This window comes from Diplotaxodon limnothrissa, linkage group LG19 (genome assembly GCF_057381915.1).
Source record: "Diplotaxodon limnothrissa isolate DT_005_m linkage group LG19, D_limnothrissa_male_GT1.1, whole genome shotgun sequence".
NCBI classification, from domain to species: Eukaryota; Metazoa; Chordata; class Actinopteri; order Cichliformes; family Cichlidae; genus Diplotaxodon; species Diplotaxodon limnothrissa.
Genome location: NC_140614.1, coordinates 18,624,163 through 18,646,594, shown reverse-complemented (window position 1 = coordinate 18,646,594; position 22,432 = coordinate 18,624,163). Strand labels below are relative to the sequence as shown.

At 40.6% G+C, this 22,432-nt stretch overlaps 2 protein-coding genes across 2 annotated transcripts; both read right to left on the bottom strand.

Moving 5' to 3' along the window:
* Positions 1-3,680: 3,680 nt before the first annotated feature.
* Positions 3,681-5,000, bottom strand: LOC146612011 (voltage-gated potassium channel regulatory subunit KCNF1-like). Its single transcript, XM_085343245.1, has one exon. The coding sequence runs from the start codon at positions 4,998-5,000 to the stop codon at positions 3,681-3,683; it is 1,320 nt and encodes a 439-aa protein (XP_085199371.1).
* An 8,432-nt stretch (positions 5,001-13,432) lies between these two features.
* Positions 13,433-21,818, bottom strand: atp6v1c2 (ATPase H+ transporting V1 subunit C2). The gene is made up of 13 exons (XM_085342800.1): positions 21,687-21,818; positions 21,234-21,301; positions 19,446-19,528; positions 19,170-19,232; positions 18,908-19,002; positions 17,752-17,843; positions 17,553-17,648; positions 17,403-17,471; positions 15,883-15,975; positions 15,704-15,791; positions 15,531-15,628; positions 15,327-15,450; positions 13,433-13,522 (listed from the first exon to the last, which is right to left on the bottom strand). Exons 1-13 carry the CDS (start codon positions 21,816-21,818, stop codon positions 13,433-13,435), a joined length of 1,191 nt encoding a protein of 396 aa, XP_085198926.1.
* Positions 21,819-22,432: the final 614 nt, after the last annotated feature.

Here is a 22,432-nt window from a genome sequence, read left to right as displayed (position 1 = left end):
CACCACCCACATCATGATTTTCCTTGATTTTGATTCTAACAGTCTCTATCTAGGGAAAGTTTGAGGGACTAAGGGGCACTGCACACTCAGGCAGTAGCACTCAGCTGCAAGGTAGCCACACCCCAAAGCAAACCCTGCTTTTTGATTCTAATATGGCTATGATTAATAAAATAAAAAACATGTTGCATTGAAAAAGAGTTAAAAGCAAGAAAATGTTAACTGAGGTCATCTATCTATCTATCTATCTTGGATAGGTGGATCTATCTATAGATAGATAAATACAGTTTGACATACTGGACATGAAAAAGAATTTAACTTTAAGCCATTTTTCACACCCAAAAACTGAGTCTGTATATTTCATATACAATCTGTCAGTACTTTACACACCATCTTTTGTTTATACTCTTGTTTCCAGTTCTTGTATCTGGGCCAAGCTACAAGAATTTATTCATCTACAATCACTTTATCCAACACTGCAAGCATGCTACCAGACAGAAATATCATGCATATCATCTTTAAACCAGGACTGTTTCTCCTGCAGAACTGAATCATTTTACCCATGAGTTGGGCAGACCTAGTTTGCATGAAAATTAATTAAAAGCCCCCCTTTCCATCCTGTCAGCCCCTGCAACGTGACAAGGCCATATGTGTAATTACAACACAGCCTTCATTGAGTGAAGAGGCAGCCCACTACGACTGAAATGGATGCAGCATTTGTTGTGCTTCATTTCTGTTGCATCAAATCTGGACATTTCGAGTTGCTGTTGAGAATTTTTAGAACAGGCTCTGTAACATCAGTCTTTACTGACTCATTGTTAAAGGGATGTTATTTACTGGAGCTTTTCAAGTCTCACTCTAGCCTGGTGATGGAACAGAGGGAGAAATTTTATTTCAAAATTCTCCCGAGTATCTCTGATCTGTGGAGCCTGCGGTTGTTTGGTTTTGCAGCAAAGTTGTTGAGCTGTTAGTGACAGAATGTAGGAACGTTTGCTTCAGGCGAAACCTTAAAAAATATTGTATAGGGCTTAAAAATTATTTGCACTATGAATTCAGTTTTTCATCCAGAAAAGGAGATTCATGTCCCTGCGAAGTGAGTAAAACAAGCAATTTTATACATCTAATCAACTACATAAATAAAGTCATGTAAGATTGACAAACACAACACACAGAACTGATCCAGTCTTAACTAAAAGTCTCACTATTGTAAACCTCCTCTTTCCCTCTTGCTGCTATCCTTCTGTCACAAATCACCCCTGACACTCATCTCCACCCACTACACTCTGTCTGCACTCTCTTCTCCACCTTTCTTCTTCACTACTCAGTTGACTCCAGTTATTTAAACTCATCCACCGTCACTATCTCTGGTCTTCCCAGCCTCACTATTACATGCGTCTCCCTGTCATTCACACACAAGCACACAGTCTTGCTACTACTGACATATAATGGAATATAATGGAACTAAATAATCCTTCCCTTTTACTGCTCGAGACATCAAAGAAATACGTTTTGAAAAACCCAGAAATTTCTCTTTTCAGAAATCATGACCTGACTCATGAAAACCAAGTTCTATTTTTATTCTAGTTATTTAAAAATATATTTAAAAGGTCACCTGAGCACCAGTATCAAATGTAAAGTAATGTATAATTTCTAATGTGTTTTCCATTCTTTTTTTTTTTTGTTCTTTTGGGGTGGCTGGAGGTCAGGAGGTAGAGTGGTTCTATTCCTGGTTGTATCCTTGGGACTGAACCTCAAGCTGTTTTCCGTATGTGTGTGAGATTAGATAGAAAGTGCTTAGGTGTAGAAAAACAAATGCTTGTATGAAAGGATGAATAACGTATGTTGTATAAAAAGCTTTGAGTTCTCAAGTAAAGTAGAAAAGCACTATATTAAAACCATATGTCCCCAAAGCTGTGACACGAACACTAAAATGATCTAGCAGCACAGGCCAGAGGAAAATATGCGAATTTGACTTTTGGTGATAAACTGTCCATTTAAAACAGGTGTCAAACCTACAGTCATAAATAGCCCATCATTTCAGGCTACTGAATAGTTTAGCAAATGGCAAAAATTGCAGAGAACCAGGCAGCAATTTTGGATTTCTGCTGTATTTTGCATCAAGGAGCATTGTGTTGCAGGTCCTGAAAAACGATCCATCATGAGAGTGGTCATCCAATTTTGATCTGAGTCAGAGATCTGAGTCATTGTCAGTTTTCGATCCTTCTCGCTGGCGAAGATTTTAACCATTACTTGCCATTCAGCACTGAGGTGAGATCACCGCTCCAATACGCTGTGCCATGCCTCGGTAAACTGACTAAACGTGGAAAAGCTCAGATTTATTGCTTTATCTTTCTTCCCTATTATTTTCCTATCACACTCTTTATCAGGTGTTTGATGGCTCTTGAAATGTGAATGTTTTCAAAATGTACTTCTTTACAGTAAAAGAAATGGGGAGAATTGGAGGTTTTTGAGATTGTAAAATGAAATTACACTGTGCTGGATGCAGCCCATGAACTAAAATGACTTCTATTAAAGAACAGGTTCACATTTTAACTTTGATTTGCACACATTGCAAACAGCTGTAGAAAACAGTATACTAATGTGATTATATTTTCTGATGATATGGTCATTCTTAACCAAAGATTCAAATATTGCTATTTAAAAATTAGATTGAAAGGATTGGTGTAAGAAGCACAGCCCGATGTTTAAATGAATAGAAAACCGAGAAAGGTATCTTTGTTCCAAGATCTGTTAGAGATCACAGTCTGACTTTAATTAGCAAAGAAAAGGCTGAACAGGTGACAGCATTTAAGTATCTAGCTGTACACTTTGATTGTCAGTTACAGTGGGTTGTATGTGTGTGCATGAATTAGTCAGTGCTTGCATTTATTGAGAAGACTCAGGGTCCATAGCATGGATAAATGCATTGTGTTACTATTTTATAGGGCAACTGTTGAATCTATTGTATTTTATAGCATTACTACAGGCTTTGGTAACCTTTCTACCAAGCTCAGATCCCAAATTCAAAATTGGATTAAAAGGGCTGGAAAGATAATTGAACTGCTCCCTCCAGGAGATATTTGAAGGGTCAGTGATAAAGCAGAGTCTGAAAGTCACTAAGGATAAAAATCACATCCTTTGTAAAGAACATGAATCGATGCCCTCAGGAAAAAGGTACAAGGTACCAAACTGTAACATAAATAGGTACAAATTTTCTATGGTCCTTTTATAAATCTAATTATTCTCCCAGAGACAAAGACTAATCTAATTGTTTGTCATGCTGGTATTTAACTAAACTGAGTGTATGACGAACTGATTTGCCTTTATTCTCATTCATATTGATGTAATGATTTTCTGAGGACATGCACAATATTTTTTCACATGCAGAAGCTTTAATTCTGTGCCAACAATCTTCACAATGACAAAAGGAGATAAACGGGCCACAAGCAAAAGCAACACATTGAAAATGGCCCAAACAAAGCGACAGAGGACTAAAGACAATTATGTTACTCTGTATAGGCGTTGAGTTCATAAAAAAGAATTATCTGGGGGCCTTTGATATATTTACTAAATATAACGAATTAATTATTTTTTTCTTTAATCTTTTGTTTCGGTCACACCTCAGTTAATAAATTCCTGCTTCAGTCTTTGTTTCTTTTTTCTTCTCAGAGTTTTCCTTTCTCCTAATAGCTATTTCTCCTGCGCGTCTCCTTGCCGGACTTTAGCTCCATCAGCTCCACTTCATGCTTCGCCGCTGTCTCCAGAACTTTCTGCTTGTTGTAGAAGATGACAAAGTTGTTAATGATGGGGTGGATGGGCAGCGCGATGGCTATCACCCCGCACAGAAAGCTCACGGCTGCGTTGCACTTGCCCAGAGTGGTTTTGGGGTAGATATCGCCATAGCCCACTGTGGTCATTGTGATGATGGCCCACCAAAAAGATTGCGGGATGCTCCGGAATAAAGTCTCCGGGTGGCTTTGCTCCATAGTGTAGGCCAGCGCTGAGAACACGAAGATGCCCACGCCCATATACATAAGCAGCAGCCCCAGCTCTTTGAGGCTGTTCTTCAGCGCGTAAGTCAGAGTTTGCAGTCCAGAGGAGTGGCGCGCCAACTTGAAAATACGCGCGATGCGCATGATGCGGAGGGCCTGGACAGCTTGCTGTACGTTTGCCAGCTCCATGATGGATGTGGTGCCGAGGTAAGTCAGGGCCAGGACCACGTAGAAAGGCATGATGGCCATAAAGTCTATGATGTTCATGATGGAGAGCGCAAAGCGCAGCTTGTTTGGTGACGAGGCAAGGCGCAGAAAGAATTCCGCGGTGAACCACAACATGCACACCGTCTCGATCGCCTCCAGAGTCGGATGCTCCACCAGTTTCCCTTCAGCGTCCATCACCTGGAGCTCCGGGATGGTCCCCACACACATCACCACTGCCGAGACCAAGATGAAAAGGAAGGATGCGATAGCGATGATGCGCGCCGGCAAAGAGGAATCCGGCTTCTCCATCAGCCTCCAAAGGAACCTCTGGCAACGCTGGGTGCGCGTGATGCACTGATCCACCTCCATATCCTCCAAAATGACTTTAACTTTGTTTGCAATTTCTTTCAGCTCTTCCTCCTTCTCACTTAAGTAACTTTTACAGCATTCATCTAAAACATTTTGGTCTATTTTCCAAAACTCCATCTCTTTGATGAAGCAGATGGGGCAAATGCCGCGTTTGATGTGGATTTCATCAAAGTAATAAACGTCGATGATGCACTTGAACGCGTCGGGATCTCGATCAAAGTAAAACTCCTTTCTGCCCGGATCGAAGTCATCGCAAAGTGTCGAGATAAGTTCGGAATTCTGAGTTGAGCAGTTCACCAACTCAGCCAGTCTGCTCTCCGGGTAGCGGTTCAAAACATCCCCGAAAAGCACCACTCTGACTCCGCCGATGTTCACAGCAATCTCCCCTTCGGCGCACAAACCAGCTCTGTAGTTTGGCTTCGGAATTGTCCACATTTTATCAACTGATCAATACTTGTTGATCCTAAAATGCAAAAATGAAGCTTACTAACCGGAGTTAATGCCCATGATGGCTTGCGCGTAAAATGCTTCTCTTCCAGACTGCTTGGCGCACTGAATGGCAGAGTTAGAGCAGCCAGCTTTTTCTAACGCTCTCTCTCTCTCTCTCCCTCGCTCTCTTTTTTTCACACACACGGACTAAGAGAGAACAACCTCAACATCTATCATCTCTATCGCAGGCCTCCCTTTTATCACTGCAGTAATACAGTAAAGCTTTTGGCCCTAAATAAAGCCCAGAAACAATTAAACAACACAATTAACTATTAAACACACAAACTGTGCAGAATGGCTTTATATCCTTATTCTTCACTTGATACTTTTCTAAATTTAACATTTCCACACTGTGCATCATAGAATGGAATTAATCCACCAATCAGCTCCTGTACTGTCTCCAAAGGTAATCTTACAGCAGGAAACATGATATTATTTATATCAGACATCAGATAAAATGGTTCATGCACACAGCAGAGACAGTGCACTCTCTGGTGACCATGTACTGAATAACAATTCAACTGTAGAAAGTAACTGAATACATTTACTCAAGTATTTCATTTAAACGCAATTATTATTTTTTTGTATCACTTTCACTTGACTATTTACAATTTATGCTACTTTAAGGAAGCACTAGCTATATTTTTTCATGATCCTAATGTTTTTGTCTTTGTGATTGACTGCAAAAACTGATCAATTAATTAATCAATAACAAAAAACAGTATCTTCCATAGGTGAGGTCTGCTAGTGGACTCGTATCCATTGGAGTAACTTTGCGGTTGAGTTTTTTCCTTTTCCTTAGTATAAGTTACACTGTGCACGTAAACTCCAAATCTCAGTTTCAGAAGCTGGTAAGTCCTTACTCTGATTACAAGGTGCCAACATGAGCTGAGGTTATTGCGGTGCCTGCAGGTGATTCTTGGTTTCTGTTGTATGTGTATAGGTTTTACCTTCCCTGTGCTCATGAGTGTTTTCCTTTTACAGGTGTAAACCAAAAGCAGGAGACTTCTCTATTTCAAATTTTAGCTCCTTGTGTGGTGTTTTGTATTTTTACTTCTCTTCACTGTTCTTTTTTCATCCTTGATATTGTTTCAGTTGAGTTTACCCACACCTTATTATCCCACTTCCTGGCGTGTACGTATACATATAGACTGTGTGTTCTCTTTCAGTAAGGATGTCATCTAATCTTTCTCCCTTTCCAATCTTTCCTGTGTTTAGTTTATTTGGTTAGTTTATTGGAGTTTTTATTCCCTCCAACTGTGCAGTGCTTTTGGCTTTCTATATTTTCTCATTGCAGATTTTTCTTTGGTGTAATCTGACTCAAGCTTCACACTGGTCCACATAAAACACCATATAAGAATCCAAGGCCAAACAAGAATTAGTCATAAGTTCAACAGTAAAAAAAAAGTAAGCATTTGACAAAACTATATTTTCTTCTTTGGTGTGCTGTTAATCATCTTACAAAACCTGAAATGCAGCTTGTGACCCTTGTGAGCTCATGTTAGGAACCCCTGAAGTAAACTAGTACTGCTATATACTACTAGTGGTACAAAGAGTATTTTCATCCAGTTAGCAACATGTTTAGATGATATTTTTTTCTTCTTATTAACACATTAAATACATGCAAAGGTCCTCTTTATTATCACTACTGCAGAGGTGCATGCTGCTGTAGTATGCTTACAATTATGACAAACTTCATATTTAATCCACACTGTGAATGTTTACCTTCTCATACCTGTTGCAGCACAAAATTTACCTTCTGCATCACAGACGATACTGAGTCCCCAAACGTAATCTTGTAATAGGCAACACATGGATCAGATATTATTTATATCAGAGGAAAAACTTGTGGGCGTGCATACTGCTAAATGCAACCAGATGCATTAGGATATCTTGGCATCTTAGCAATTGCTGGCATATTGCATTTCACATATTTGCTACTGGGGCATATGAAATCTTAGTAAACCATACAAAATCAATCAACATACTAAACAGAATGATAGTATTGGAAAATGCACCACTGGTCTCCAGCTGTTGAGCAGAGTTGGCTGCAGATGTCTGTTAAGCACTTGATCACAGCCCACCTTAAAGCCTAAGAAAACCGAATTACGGTAGTGTTTTTCCACACGCTGCATGTTGTTATTGCAAAAATGTCAGTACTGCTTTAATTGGCAACACCACCTGGTGATTGTACACACTATAAAAAATATACTGGCTAATTAAAAAAAAAACTGATTAGAAATTTTACTCTGAATATTGACCGCTCTACCTACTGAGCTATCCCTGCCCGTGGGTTGTTACAACATGGTGACTACTTTCAAAGTGAACCTGTTTTGCTTTTCTTTATTGTTTTTAGATACATGTACAGTTCCAGTAGTGGATATTCATAGTGAATGGCAAAAGGAGCTCTTTTCTCACCCTTGTATTTGTGTGATATCACTGAGGGGAAATTCCAAATATGGTCATTTCAGGCACACAGATCTGGCTCTGAACACAGCAGCCTCACTCACCTGCTCTCAAAGTTTCTATTTATGAAAGGCAACGAGTGAGAAAAAAGATGGTTTAAAAAGGGGGAGTTGTAAAGGGGGGAGGATCTAAGAAGCTGCACCAAGGCCTGATATAGCATAGGTGTGAACTGTGAATCATGCAAAAGTACTTTATTTCACTAGCTGGGCCCACGTCGTCATTTTAGGTTTGACAGCGTTTTAGTAGGTAAAGGTGAATGCTTGGACATGAATTGAGCTGCGGTTTGGGGAAGGCCTTGAAGGGGACTGGCGACGGCTCCTGGGCCTGGCAGATCCCCAAAGAAGGCACCCCCTAGAAGCAGTAACAACTGTGCGATACGAAGGTCGAAGACGTCAGCGGAATAATTTGATTTTTCGATTCGACTTATTTATACAGCACCGGGGTGCTTAGCTGGTTAATTACTTCAGATAAGTTAGCAATAACGACTGAGCTGATTTCTGAATTAACAGAAGTGACAGCACCAGCTCGGGAAGAGTTAATGAATTGAAAGTATGGGCTCAAAATGTGGTCATAAATATTTTGTACTTGTAAAAAAGATTTGTATGTGTAAAAAAGATTTGTGTGTGCGTAAAAAAGATTTGTATGTGTAAAAAGAATTTGTGTATGTGTAAAAAAGATTTGTGTGTGTGTAAAAAAGATTTGTATGTGTAAAAAAGATTTGTGTGTGCGTAAAAAAGATTTGTATGTGTAAAAAAGATTTGTGTGTGCGTAAAAAAGATTTGTGTGTGGACTTAGAAAAAAAACCCCTGCAAGTTACAAGTACGGATTTTTGACCCTATTTTTCTTCCCTTCATCTGATTGGTCAATGTCATGTCAATCACAAATGTAACAATCCAATCAGAGAACAGATGGGTTTGGCTGTCGGAGGGGCGCTTTTTTGAACTGCAGGTCCTTGAAGGGTGATACCGTTTGAAGCTGGAGGATCGCTATATAAATATCCGATAGCAGCTAGGTCCCCTAACTTTCAGTAGCTGTTGAAAGGAAAAGGTTGTGGTATATCAGTGGTTAGAAATAACATTATTGCTTTAGGATTAGTTTAAAAAAAAGTCAGGGCTGACCCAGGACCATTGCTGTGAGTCACAGTGCACAGCATAAAAGTCCTTTCACATCGGACGCAGGATGTGCTGCTAATGCTAACTGCTAACTAAAAGCAAAGGATCCAGAATTTGTTACGCTGGCTGCTGGGCTCTGTGGGTTTTTGCAGCAGCTCTACCTGTACTAGATGCACCTGCTCCTTGTCGTTTTTATCTCTGACTTTATGTCCTCTACAAGAGTTTGTTTTTTTTGCTAGTTCTTCAAATGTTCAATAAAAACATGTATGCTAATTCATAACGAAGAAAGCTTTGTAATAAAGACTGTCATTTCCAAAACACTGCCCGCCCCCACCCCGCGGTCCGCAGCGCTGTTGAAAAGGCTGTGGAAGTCCCTGTATTAAACACATAGACCTGTGACATAAAAATCACCAAACTTGGACGACCACAGACTGTTTTCCTTCGTGGTGATGAAGGAAAACGCTGGGTTGGCATGTAAAAGGGCATTTATTCCCTTCAAAGACCTGCAGTTCAAAAAAAGCGCCCCTCGACAGCCAAACCCATCTGTTCTCTGATTGGATTGTTACATTTGTGATTGACATGACATTGACCAATCAGATGAAGGGAAGAAAAATAGGGTCAAAAATCCGTACTTGTAACTTGCAGGGTTTTTTTTTCTAAGTCCACACACAAATCTTTTTTACGCACACACAAATCTTTTTTACACATACAAATCTTTTTTACGCACACACAAATCTTTTTTACGCACACACAAATTCTTTTTACACATACAAATATTTTTTACACATACAAATCTTTTTTACGCACACACAAATTCTTTTTACACATACAAATCTTTTTTACGCACACACAAATCTTTTTTACACATACAAATCTTTTTTACAAGTACAAAATATTTATGACCACATTTTGAGCCCATATGAAAGACTGATTAGAGGAAAATAATCCGTATAATAATAACCCCCAAAATCGTCCGAGAGCAGAGTGCGAGTCCACTGGACTTCGTGGGAGATGATAAGCCGTTCAGACGCAGTCAGAACTGTGAGTCGACTTAGAGAGCAGTCTCGAATGATTGTGTCGAGGGTGAATGCCTGATGATGCTAGTGAAAGCACATGAGAAATGAAGGGACGCCATGAAGAATTATGTGCACGACGCAGTTTGGATGTCTTAAAAGGAGCAATAGAGGACAGAACCTGGCATCTCGGTACCACGAAGGTTCACCTTTCCTTTGCTAAGGCAGGAAAGATGGCAGCGAAACTGGCATTGCGGTGCAGAAAGCATGCTGCTGCATTTGCGAATGAGGGATAAAGAGAGAACCTGGCATCTCGGTGCCAGAAGGGTTTACTACTGCTTTGCAATAACGGATGCAGAGAAACTGGCAACGTGGTGGAAGAAGATTGCTGCTGTGATTACGAATGATGGATATAGAAGGAACCAGCTTGAAGGATTCTCTAGCCATGATGGATGGACAGGAACTGGCAACTCAGGGGTAAGAAGCTTGTCACTGCGGTTTGCACATGGCAGATATAGCAAGAACCTAACACCACTGTGCTAGAAGGGTTTGCTGCTGCTTGCAATGATAGAAGCGGAGAAACTGGCAGTTCGGTAGTAGGGAAGCTAGATGCTGCATGCAAATGGGGGATGAAGAAAAACCTGGCAACCTGGTGCCTTTTTATTTATTTGTCTATGCAGACAACTGCCAATCCGATGGTAGAAAAGCTGCTGCTGCTTTCGCGAATGAGGGATAAAGGAACCTGGCAACCCGGTGCCGACATTTGCTATGGAGTTTAGCCGAGGAGGGAAGAGGCAGTGAACCTTGAAACTCTGTGCCCGAAGCATGCTGCATTTGCTACGGAGGGAAGGAGTACTGGCAACTCTGTGCCCTTTTTTCCCCCCTTAACTATGCTGAGAAACTGGCAACCCGATGGTCGAAAAGCTTGCTGCTGCTTTTGCGAACGAAGGAGAAAGGAACTTGGCAACCCGGTGCAGAAATTTGCGAAGGATGGATGGGTGGCTGAGAACCTGGCAACCCGGTGCCAAGGTTTGTTGCAGAGTTTTGCAGATGAGAGGTTGGGAACCTGGCCACTCAGTGCTGACGTTTGCTGCAGAGTTTAGGTTGGGAACCTGGCAACTCTGTGCCAGGTTTGTTGCAGAATTTTGTGGAGGAGGGATGAGCGGCTGAGAGGCTGGCAACCCAGTGCGATGTTTGCTGCAGAGTTTAGCAGAAGAGGGTTGAGTGGCCGAGAACCTGTAGCAGAGGAGGGATGAGTAGCCGAGAACCTGTAGCAGAGGAGGGATGAGTGGCCGAGAACCTGTAGCAGAGGAGGGATGAGTGGCCGAGAACCTGGCAACTCGGTGCCAACATTTGCTGCAGAGTTCAGCAGATGAGAGTTTGGGAACCTGGCAACTCGGTGCCAAGGTTTGCTGCAAAGTTTAGCAGAGGAGGGATGAGTGGCTGCAAACCTGGCAACTCGTTGCCCACGTTTGCTGCGGAGTGTGTGTGTGTGTGTGTGTGTGTGTGTGTGTGTGTGTATGTGTGTGTGTGTGTGTGTGTGTGTGTGTGTGTGTTCTTTCCTGAGAAACTGGCAATTAAGTGGTAGGGAGCTTGCTGCTGCGTTTGCGAATGGCGGACAGGGAAGAACTGGGCAACCCAGTGCCAACTTGGATGAGCATTTAGCAAAAGGAGGGATGGAAACATCACGACGATGGAGAACAGTTGAGAGTATGGCGCTAGCGACAGATTTCCAGCTTGCATTAAATGGTGTTAGTGGGAACGAGAACAGAGCTGAGCTTCCCCCTGCTACCTGGCGCTGGCGGGTGGGTGGAGCTGTTGGAGCTGCGATTTGTTTGGAAGCGTGGATTCGGCGCTGGTGGCTAACTCGCCCGGCCTGTGACCCGTTTCGGAGCAACATGAGAGGAGCTGTGAGTTCTGCTGGCGGGCGACTTCGCTGGTTTTCGCTGAAGTGGCGGGCGGCCGGAGTTACTTCATGACTGGATTTAGCGGAGATAAACCGACTGGATGGATGGATGTAGCAGACCGTATGTAGGGTGGCGAGAAAACTGCTAGAAGGTCCTCAGCATTCGGTTTTTTGGAAGCGCCGCCGGAGGAAAAGCGATGGATGCCGAGCTTGAGTAGTTATTAACGTAAAATTACATTACTCCTAAGAGATGAGCTGTTTTTAAAGGTATTCGCCAAGAATGGACCCTGTTTGCACGTAAACGACAATGAACAGTTTGCTGAACTGGGGGGAACCTATCCGGTTGTTCAGTCTGACGTCACTAGCCGTGTCTGGGTCTAAACTCCGCTGCAGGTCCATATATCAAACGATCACTATGGCATTACTGAGAGTTGAAAAACTGTCTAAAGTCTTCATCTTTAATAAAATGATCAGCGTTCTGCTCTGCCAGGTGTAACAATTGAGTTTAACATCCAGGCATCCATGAAAACGGAATTTATGACATTTAACGGAGTTAGAAGTTAGCAGGGAGATAGCTCGCTAGCTTCTATCTAAATACAATATAGCATGTCCTGACTGCGGGGTTTTGGAAACAAATTAAAACGTACAGCTCTGTTATCACTTCCAACATAAATGAAGACAGAAAGCTAAACAGCAGTGACGTTTGTAGGGTTACTGAAGTTTGGCTAGCTGGTATATAATGATGTGCTACGTGACCGCTAGCGACACAGCTATGTTAGCATAATATAAACAAGCTAACTTTTTTCCCACTCGATAAAAGTTACCGTGAGTGTTCTCGGTGGTCAGGAACAAATGTAATCGCATGGCAGGATGCTGTAAAAGGACCAAACTTCAGCCAGGAGAACAACTGAGATAATCCATCCACAATACGAGGTTAGTCATTCATATACTGCTGCATGGGCTGGGCTGTAGTTACATCCTAAGGTTTTAAAAACTGAGCTTAAATAAATGATTAGCGGTAATAAAAGCCGAGGGAGGTCAACAGTGATCACTGACTGTTTTAGGAGCTTTTTGAGATCAAATAGAAGAAAATACATAACATTAAACATGTTAACAACACAAATGCCATATTAAACGCAGACTACTTTAGACCCGGAAGTAGGATTCGTCGCGTCATCACTGAACAACCGGATATATAGATGACAACCGGAAGGAGCGTGTTTGGAGGCGTGGTCCCGCTCCTGAAATTCCGATACATAATCTCCAGAATCCAGAAAAACACTATGGAGTTGAAAATGAGCAGAACGGCCCCACTTTAAGATTTTGAGACTTGCAACACATGAACATTCTGATCTAAATTGGGTCACAAGTGATGTTTTTATACAGATTCATGAATCCATTCTCTGGATAATGCATTTCTAAATGTACTAGGCTGTCTTGCAGAATAACAGGCAATGGTGAATGAAGAAATCCATTTTATTTGTGCAAGCTGTAAGATTTCTAGAAATAATGTGCTCACCTAAAATGTTTGAAACCGACATTAATATTTACAGTACATATAGTTTTAAAATGAATCCCTGAAAAAAAAATCCCTCTGATATTACACATATTTTAAGGTTTTCCACAATTCCATGTGCAGCACATGACAAACACAGGACACGTGCAGCTTGCTTTGTGGTGAAGACAACCCAAGGATTATTTACACCTTCCTGTATTTACACCTTACATCTTTCTCCTTTAAGGGAAATGTTGAAAACAATATATTTATATTCTCCGGTTTTATTTTAGCCATCGGGGTCTTTATGTTTCTGGCTGTGAGTGACTGAATGGGAACAAACCACAGCTTGTGGGTGCTTGCTCTTTCAGTCTTGCTGTTGACAGCTAGCTGATGTCCAACACGTTGGTGCTGATATGAAAGCAGATGTAGGAGAAGTACTCCTGCTGACAGAGTCCTGGGATGTCACAGCTCACCTGTTTGCAGATCAGACACAGAAAACAGTCACGCACACACTGAACCAGCAGCAGTGTTTCACTAAATTCAGCTTGAGTTTGTATGTTTTTATTATTTCCTTTTTCTCTCTGTTGTCTCGAAGGTCACGAGTGAACTTGACTGAGAGATATGTTATTTCCTGCTGACTGCTGACAGGTTCTTCCTCACTCAGACATCAACAATCTGGGAAAGCACTTCACTTGTTGGTCTGTCACTGATCTTATATAACGATACAATTTTACCCAATAAACTATTTGCAATAATTCTGTCATGTTCTTGGGTCTTTTGCCGTTTTTTGGTCATTTGGGTTCTGCTGTTGTTAAATATCTTCAGTTTATTTCTTAGTTTGTTCCCGTGTTTAGTTACTTCCTGTTTTATTTTATTACTTATTTGTCTCTAGTGCTTTGTATTAAGTTTCACATCCCTTGTCTCGTTGCCTCAGTTGGGTTCAGCTGTCCTCCCAGGTGTCTCTTGTTTGCATTAATCACCTTGTATCCATATTCCTTCAATTTGTGTGGGGTCTTCGTTTTGTTCTCCCTCATGGTTCTGTGTGTGGCCCTGCTCTGTTTCACTAGTTATTGGATTTCTCATTCCTGTCCAGCTTTTATTTTCTATTTTGTATGAGTGCAGCATTAAACCTGTGTTTGACTTTATTCCTGTCTCCTGTGTTTCTGCATTTGCATCCAAATCCTGCCTGCAGCAGATGCACATCATGCACAATTAATTTGTGAAAACATTTAGCTTTAAGTTATTTGTTGTTGCTTGAGTCTTGATTTCAAAATGTTTAATATTTTTAACCTAAAAAAAACAAAAAAAAAACAGGCTACATGAAAAGGTTCAGGTAAAAATTTACATTTTACATCACCAAGCAGCAAAATAACTGTGCACATTGAGGAAAGTGCTTACAGTCAAACCCAGAGAAGTAAAAGCTGTTACAACAGTTAAAAGGGGTCCAAGAGTACACTACGAATGTTCCACTGTTCAAAAATGAAATCTCATACTTCTGTCTGTGCTACTTTTGTAGAAACACTCTTATTTAAAAAGTAAACTACAGCAAGTTTCCAATCAAATTAAATAGCAAATAATTCAACTGTTATGAGATTGCATATTGTTGAAAAAAATAAGGTTTGAAATTTTTAAATAATGTCTACCTGCAAAAAGCTCATTTTTAGTTTATCAGGATTAGTTCAGGCAGGCCATCAAGTCGAGCACTCCCAGCAAATGAGCTCATCTGTAACACAGTGCAGATCAGATTCTCCTACGTATCTATTTGATAAGCTGATTTAACCTGGCCACGGTTGTTGTGAGCCACCTTGCTGCCTAACTCTACCCAAACTCATAATTTTGAGGCTCTGTTTGATTTACTGAGTCACACAAAAGCTTCACTTGGATACACCATGTTTCCCATTAGTGTTAACAGTTTTTTTTAAAGAACAACATTAAGGTGGACATTTCATCTTTTACTAAGGAAAGTATCATGGGTATGTTTGCAAAAGACAACACAATGAATACCGTACAAAATGGCCCAGATCATTCCTTCCACTAATTTTCAGATATCTGTGTCTGTGTGATAAATCTATGTAGCACACAACTGACGAGGCCAGCATTAGATGACAACTTCATGCTTTCATCCATATATGGTCCCTCCCAGCTTCAACAAACAAGATGTTGTCAGTTAAATCCCTCAATTTGTGGCTTTTCCAACTAATGTTGGTGCATCCATCTTCTGTATGTCTGTGCTTTACATTACTATAATGACAACATTATAACACTATGGCTTCTTACATCAGTAATGCTGGCGGTGGGGTCCAGATGCACAAACAGTGAAGCGAGTTCTTCTTTGAGTTTCTTCGAGTGCTTCCTGTCAGTCTGCAGTAGAAGAGCCTGATAATTCACAGGTAACCCATACCTGAAAGGCAATATCATCACATGAATCAATCGCGAGCCTTCTTCACGAAAAAAAAATCATCACTGTCATCAGGTGCCGACCTCAGGACTGATTCCACAAACACCCGCAATGCTTTCAAGTGAATCCAGGCAACAAACACTTCACTGAAATTCACCTTCAGCCAGCGTACAAAGATTCCCTGTGAAAGAGAGAAGCGCATTAATAAAACATAAAAAAAAAAACCTTCAGAGAGTGTGTGTAATGTTTGACTCACATATTGCTCCTTTTTGTGAAAACTAAGCTGCATAATCTCCCGCTGTTTCTGCTCCTCCAGATCAAAGCTGTAGTCCCGCACAAAGAACCTGTGTGGACCAGAGGCTACACTTTGGTAATTCAAACAGACAACACAGATTTGACTATATTGGGTGTTTTCTGTCACACCATCCTGCTTACTTGCTTTCCTGGGCTTTGGCTTTGAATTCACACACAGCTCTTTTGAAAAGTGTCACTGAGAAGACTCCCCCCTCTCCGTTCTCGTACAGCTTCCTGACAGTCACATAAGACAACAATAGAAAAGATGTAGCAACAAGGTAAAAGACAACAAGGAGTAAGTCAAGTAGTGTTTACTTGCATTTGAACTTATTGCTGCAGGTTCATTTCAAGTCTGTGTTTATTAAGCCAATATAAAGCGCCTTGAAGCAACTGTTGGCGCTATATAAATAACGCTGAATTGAATTATATGGAATTTGTCATGAGTCCTTAACAGACTGATCACAATGTAATAGCAGGTTGATAGGATTTACATGGGCAAAATCAGGTTCACTGTAAGAAAAACACTCATCGGCCACTTTGTTAGGTAAACCAAGTAGTAGGGTCAGAATTTGGCATAAACAACATGAAAGCATGGATCCATCTTGCATTGTCATCAGGCTTGTGGTGGTGGTGTAATGGTGTGGGGGATATTATCTTGGCAAACTAACTGAGTATCATCTGAACACCTGTTGCTGACCATGTCCATTGCTTTATGACCACAGTGTACCCATCTGCTGATGGCTGCTTCCAATGCTTGCATGACAGTGAGTTCACTGTACTCAAATGGCCTCCACAGTCACCAGATCTCAATCAAATAGAGCACCTTTGGGATGCAGTGGAATGAGGTTTTGCATCATGGATGTTAGCTGACAAATCTGACGCATGTGCGTGATGCTGTCCTGTCAATATGGACCAAAATCTCTGAGAAATGTTTCCAGCATTTTGCTGAATCTACACCAGTACAACAAGTTATACCTAATATAGTGGCCAGTAAGTGTATGAATGTTACAAAAACTAAGATGGAATGTGGAGTGTTATTTTCTAGAAGTTAAACAATTATCAATTTAGCTGTCTAGGCCTTATACTGACAAAAGAGTGTCTTACAAGTGATAAGTAGATTTCTTGGATCAGGGGTGCCTCCAAGGGGGGCAAAGGGGGCACTGGCCACCTCCCAAAATTTGCTGGCCCCCCCAGTGGCTCTTCCTGGCAAGATTGTCCTATGTTGGTAACAATTTTAACAAACATGAGCACAAGTGATAGGAAGACACCCTACATTGAGTTGAAACATTAACTTGCGATTTATTTATGCATATACAATTTTTGTCATTGGTATTGTGTCACTTGGTATGACCCTCACAATTTCCCCTTCCTGTTTTGGATGAAATTATTTTTTTTTTATAGAAATTGGATTATTTCCTGCACGTCAGCTATGACAAAGTTATTTTTTTCATGTCAACTTTAACATTTTACTTGTCAAAAAAGACATTTTCTTTTCGCTGCTGCAGATCCAGGCCAAAAGACTCTTACTTTCTGCCGGTAATGAAACACCTGCGGTTACTTAGCCTGACCTTTTGGATGCTGAGAGCAGCTACCGGTGCACTTGTACTTGGATCGAGTAGAATTGTTTGTCTCATGGCCAAGAGTGCATAAAGACAGCTCACCTGCTCGACCGCGGAACCACAAATTTTGACAACGACTCGTAACTCCTCTCCCATTGCGAGTAGCTCCCTCTGTGACCAGAAAATATGCAGAAACAAACATTTTAATATTAAGACTATCCCAGAAAAACATAGTCATGTTGTGTCACTGACCGGGCCACCACTACCAGCAGAGTGGTGAGGTACTCTGAGACCACCAGGTCTTCTTTCCTCACGACATCATTCAGACTGCAAGTTTGTAAATTGCCACTGCAGAGACAGAAATTCCACTTTAGTATGTAGATATGTAAACATGCATATCTATAGATAATGTAGGGATTTATTTCTATTTAATATAACTAATGTTTCTCACTCTAGTTTGTGCTCGAGGTTTTGCAAGCTCGCTTTCACACTGTTGTACGCTGCAGAACGTGATTTTAACTCTGCCTCCACCTGCGAAACTTCCTGAAACACATGCAGGTGTTAAAACTTGGGTAGGCAACATGTTTCTACCATCTGAGAGGGAACTAGAATCATGTAGCTGCTTCAGAATTTGTTTTCAGCCTTTGGAAAAGCTTTGGTTTTTGCCAAATGTCTTTTCAGAGTTTATAATTAGAATAAAGTGTTGGAAATGGTTAAAAACAGAGGACTTTGAAGTGGAGGAACAAAGTCTGAATTAAGTGTGATGTCAAAAATCAGCAGTGACTTGTTCTGGTGGACAGAGCTTAAACAGGAGAAGCTGTAAAAGTAGTGCTCACTTTCAATTTTAGGAGTATTTTTTCTCCCTCGTAGTATTTAGCTTTAACAGCACACACATCAAATATGTAATGCGTTTACTAAATACAGAAACAATTTTAAGACAATGTAACCTGCAAGTTTATCTTTATTCTACTGATGTCAGCGTTAATCTCGTTAAAATGACGTTAACGCCATAACCCCATTAACATGGCAAGTCTCCGTTAGCGAGTTAGCGCATATTGCCCCGTGCGTGGGGCTGCATGGCGTCAACGCATTAGTGTGGTTAGCTCGTTAATGTGTTAGCTGACAGCACTACTTTATTCATTTTAAATGTAACTGAATGTAGTGAAATTACAATCTAGTAGTACAATCTAGTTTACTCTGCCATTAGTAGGATTTCTGTGACACACTGTGTAAAGAGTTGTTCAATATCTAGTGTAACTCTGGCTTGAAAATATGAAAATGTAAGAGTTTGTTGTGATGATTGTTAGCTGTGGTTTATTTATAGCCTCGTGTTGGGATTTTACTACTGCTTTTATGCTTCAAATATCAGAAAAGTGAGTCAGTTCATTAAGATTATGAATAAAATATGTAAGTAACTTCTAATGTAAACATTTTATAACATCGCCCAGTCATATAAAACTGCATATGAAGGTATGCTAACAGGTAAATATGTTAGCATGTGAACTGTGACTTTGCTGTGTTTTTTGTGTCTTGACAAGAGTTTAGTTATAAATTGCTGTCATATTTATGTCATTAATTATCATCCCCACTTTTTTATGATGTTGTACCTTGTTGATGATTTCTGCCAGACTGGAGAGAGTTAGAGATGTAGGATATTTTGCTTTGTCCCACTGAAACTTGATCATGAAGTTCATCAAGTCAACTAAGAGAGAGAGGAAAAAACACAAGTTGTGTATCCAAATGACACAACTTTAAACACACCTAGGGTTTGGTATGTCTTTAAAAAAAAAATCAAGCAGATACTACAGATGTGGTTTATAATAGGAGTCACACAGAACTGCACTCCAGCTCAAAGAGCAGATAAAATACCCCTCAGAGACTTGAGGTAAGCTTTCAGGGGTGACAGGGCTGCTCTCTGGTTCTTGCTGTGGTCTGATGGGGGAGAGTAATCAGACATGCTGGTTAGCCTGGTCTGCTGTTGTTCTCTCCTACAGCCTGCAAGCATTAGTCTACAGTAAAAGCATCAGGCCTTTAATGGAGTTTTTCAGTAGCTGTTAGTCTTAATAGCAGTGTGTATGTGGCCTGTATCCAGTTTTACTATGAGATAATTAACACTCTCAGCGTGTGTGTTTGTGTGTGACTCACCTCCATTGGCCAAAGCATTTTCCAGCACTTTGTCACTAGACTCCAGCACCTCCTTCATACACTGGCATGTTTTTTTGATCACACTGACCAGGCGACAGGAGAAACACCATCATTACACAGTGTTTATATGTTTTGCATAAAGTTCCTGCACAATGAACTGCTGATGTAGAAACATCTCAGACTGAAGAAAAAGTAAGGAATAAAACTAAAGAAATCTTTTTGCATTAAAGACTTCCCCTGATGCTCTGCTTGCTTGCTTGCCTAACTTGTCTCTGTGCAGATCTCTACACTGTCCAGAGCTCCTCAAGTGTGACGTAACTGTTTTCTGTCCTTGGTTTGCCTGTTGCCTGTTTTCAAGCCTCTTATATAGTTTCGCAAGTGTACCAGTTGCTCGAGTGAGCTCGGTTTTAGCAATGATTTTGCTCACTTAGCTTAGTTTTTCATAAATCTTGCTGAGGTGTTTCAAGGACACCCGCTTGCTTGCCTATACGTCATATTTCTATTCTTCAGTAAGTCAGAAACAGACCGTCACAGAGAAGTGTTCCTGTTAGATTCTATTATAGATGGCCGTAGTTTCCAGGTCTGGAAAATTAAGCCAAAACGGAAGTGCCTCGCACCTGCATTCTTTCAAATGGCCAGCAAGGCCTGAGTCCACTGGCTGCCAAAAGGCTTCTGGTAGTATAAACGTCTATGGGGGAAAAAGTCCACAACTCTCATCTAAACACTTTCCTGATCAATTGATGGGCTTAATGGCTAGTTTAAAGTCTTTATTTGGTACATAACTGTAATTATTTGAATCAGATAGGAGGGTTATTTATGTTATGAATTCACTGCAAGCAGTAATACACATACAATCACATCCAAATTCTTTCAATGGTTGTGCAACTGTTTAATTAAATGGCAAAATTATGATATCAAAAAAGTCTGGGCTCCACGCTTCATATTAAGACTTCAGTGGATGACATCACCAGGGTCTGTCCATCCATCCATCCTCAGGGTTTTCAGGGTTGCAGATGGCTGCATTTACCAGCAACATAAGTTATGCTTACTTTTTTACTTAGTGAAGTTCTTTCTTACATTTTCATTGTGCAATTCAACATTTCAACACCTGAAAATACTGACATTCACACCTCTTTGTGGTTTTTTGTTTTGTTTTTTTCCATGTTCTATGTTTTCCATGTAACTCAAACTGCATTTCTTATATTTGAGATTTTACTTTTCAATAGACAAAAACTGATAATTAAATTCTTACTGTTTTCGCTAGTAAGATATTAATTACTTAGTAGTGAATTATAGGTTTCATAGTTTTAATTAATGCAACTAGTCTAAAGTATCTGCTGTCATAATTAAAGTTTTGTTATGATTTTCACTTTTCCTAGCATTTAAATCTGTTTTTCTGGCCCATGTCCTGCTTTTCCCAGTTTGTTTCCTTATTTTTTTCAGTCGCATAAGTAAATTTTTAACTTTAGTTGGATTTATGGGGTTCTTTGTGTTTAAGTTCTTACCTTTAATACTCATTTTACTTTAGGGTGAACTGTCTCTTTAAAGTCTGCACTGTGTCAGCTCAAATGCACCAGCAGTGAATTTAAAAGCAGGAGGGAAAACTAACCGATAGCTGCCCCTGACCATCAATTAATCATGGCACAGACTGCACAGGAGCTCAGAATCATTGGGTCTTAATGAGGAACAAAGCCGCACATGAAAATGCAAACATGCGATGATTAATGAGACAAACGTATTCATTAATCAGCAGGAACAGATTGAGAGCAGCACATTCAGCTTTTTTACCTTTCAGCCAGCGTGTCGAGTTTGGAAAGATCATCTGACACGCTGAGCAGACTGTCCAGTACTCCCACCTGAGGTCACGGCACACACAGCACAGTTAATGTTACTGCAACCTGCGTTTAATAAATCTGACTTCATAAGACCCTGCATTTACAATCACTACATCTAAAGCTGCTTAATGTCTGAACTCTTGATGATACGGAAATGCATTTCCTGGAAGACAAGATGCTCATTGATCACGTTGAGTGAAACGATTCAGATGGAAATTTTGCCTCAAACTGTAGAGAGCAACCTGAGCCTTTACCTCTTCATCAGAGAAAGACACCAAACACCATCACTCTCCTGTACTGCTACAAACACAGAGTTAACACACACTCGCGCCACTTACTCTTTGTTTTTGTTAGGGCTGAGACACAATACCATTTTTTTTATCATTCAGATGATGCACATCCTCACCTTAAGATCTGGAATGGAGAACTTGCAGCAGGAGGAGGCCAGGTTGGTTTTGACAATGGTGCGCTTGAGTTTCTCTACACTGGTTAAACTTGTTTTGTCCAGTGGAACAGAAATCAGCCAAAAGTCCGTCATGACTTCCCACAGGTACTGCCTTTGGCACCAAACTGTGATCCTTAGCAGACAAACTTATAATAACATGAACTCTACCACTGAAATATGTAGAGTCTTATTCTAAGGCAGATTTGTAAAATGGCATGATTCACCTGTGCTCAGGATTTTGTTCTTTCAGCTCTTGCCTTGATAATGCAATAAAGGAAAGAGGAACCTCTTTTCAGAGCAGAGGCTTACCTTCAGGTTATCTTCATGACTGTGCTGTGCCTGTCCCCGTGTGAGTGTTGGAGAGTCTGAGCAGCAGCTCCACCTGAGACTGGCTGACAGCCAGCCCACTGTCCTCTGCTGTCTGTCACCAGAAGCAGTTACATCACTCCAGGTGATCTGAGCACAAAACAAAATAGTCGCCATTTTTGTGTGTGTTTGTGTGGATGTGGCTGACTAATATATCGATGAGCGCGAAGAATATAAGTCCAATTCGTAAAGATAAACATAAAGATCTGATTAAAATGAATCGGACGGTTCAAGAATGGTATGATCTTTTTGATGCCAACAAATAATCTCTGTATAATCTCTTGTACATATTTCTAATTTCACAAAGGAAGTTTGGCTTATATATACAGTGGAGGTAAAAA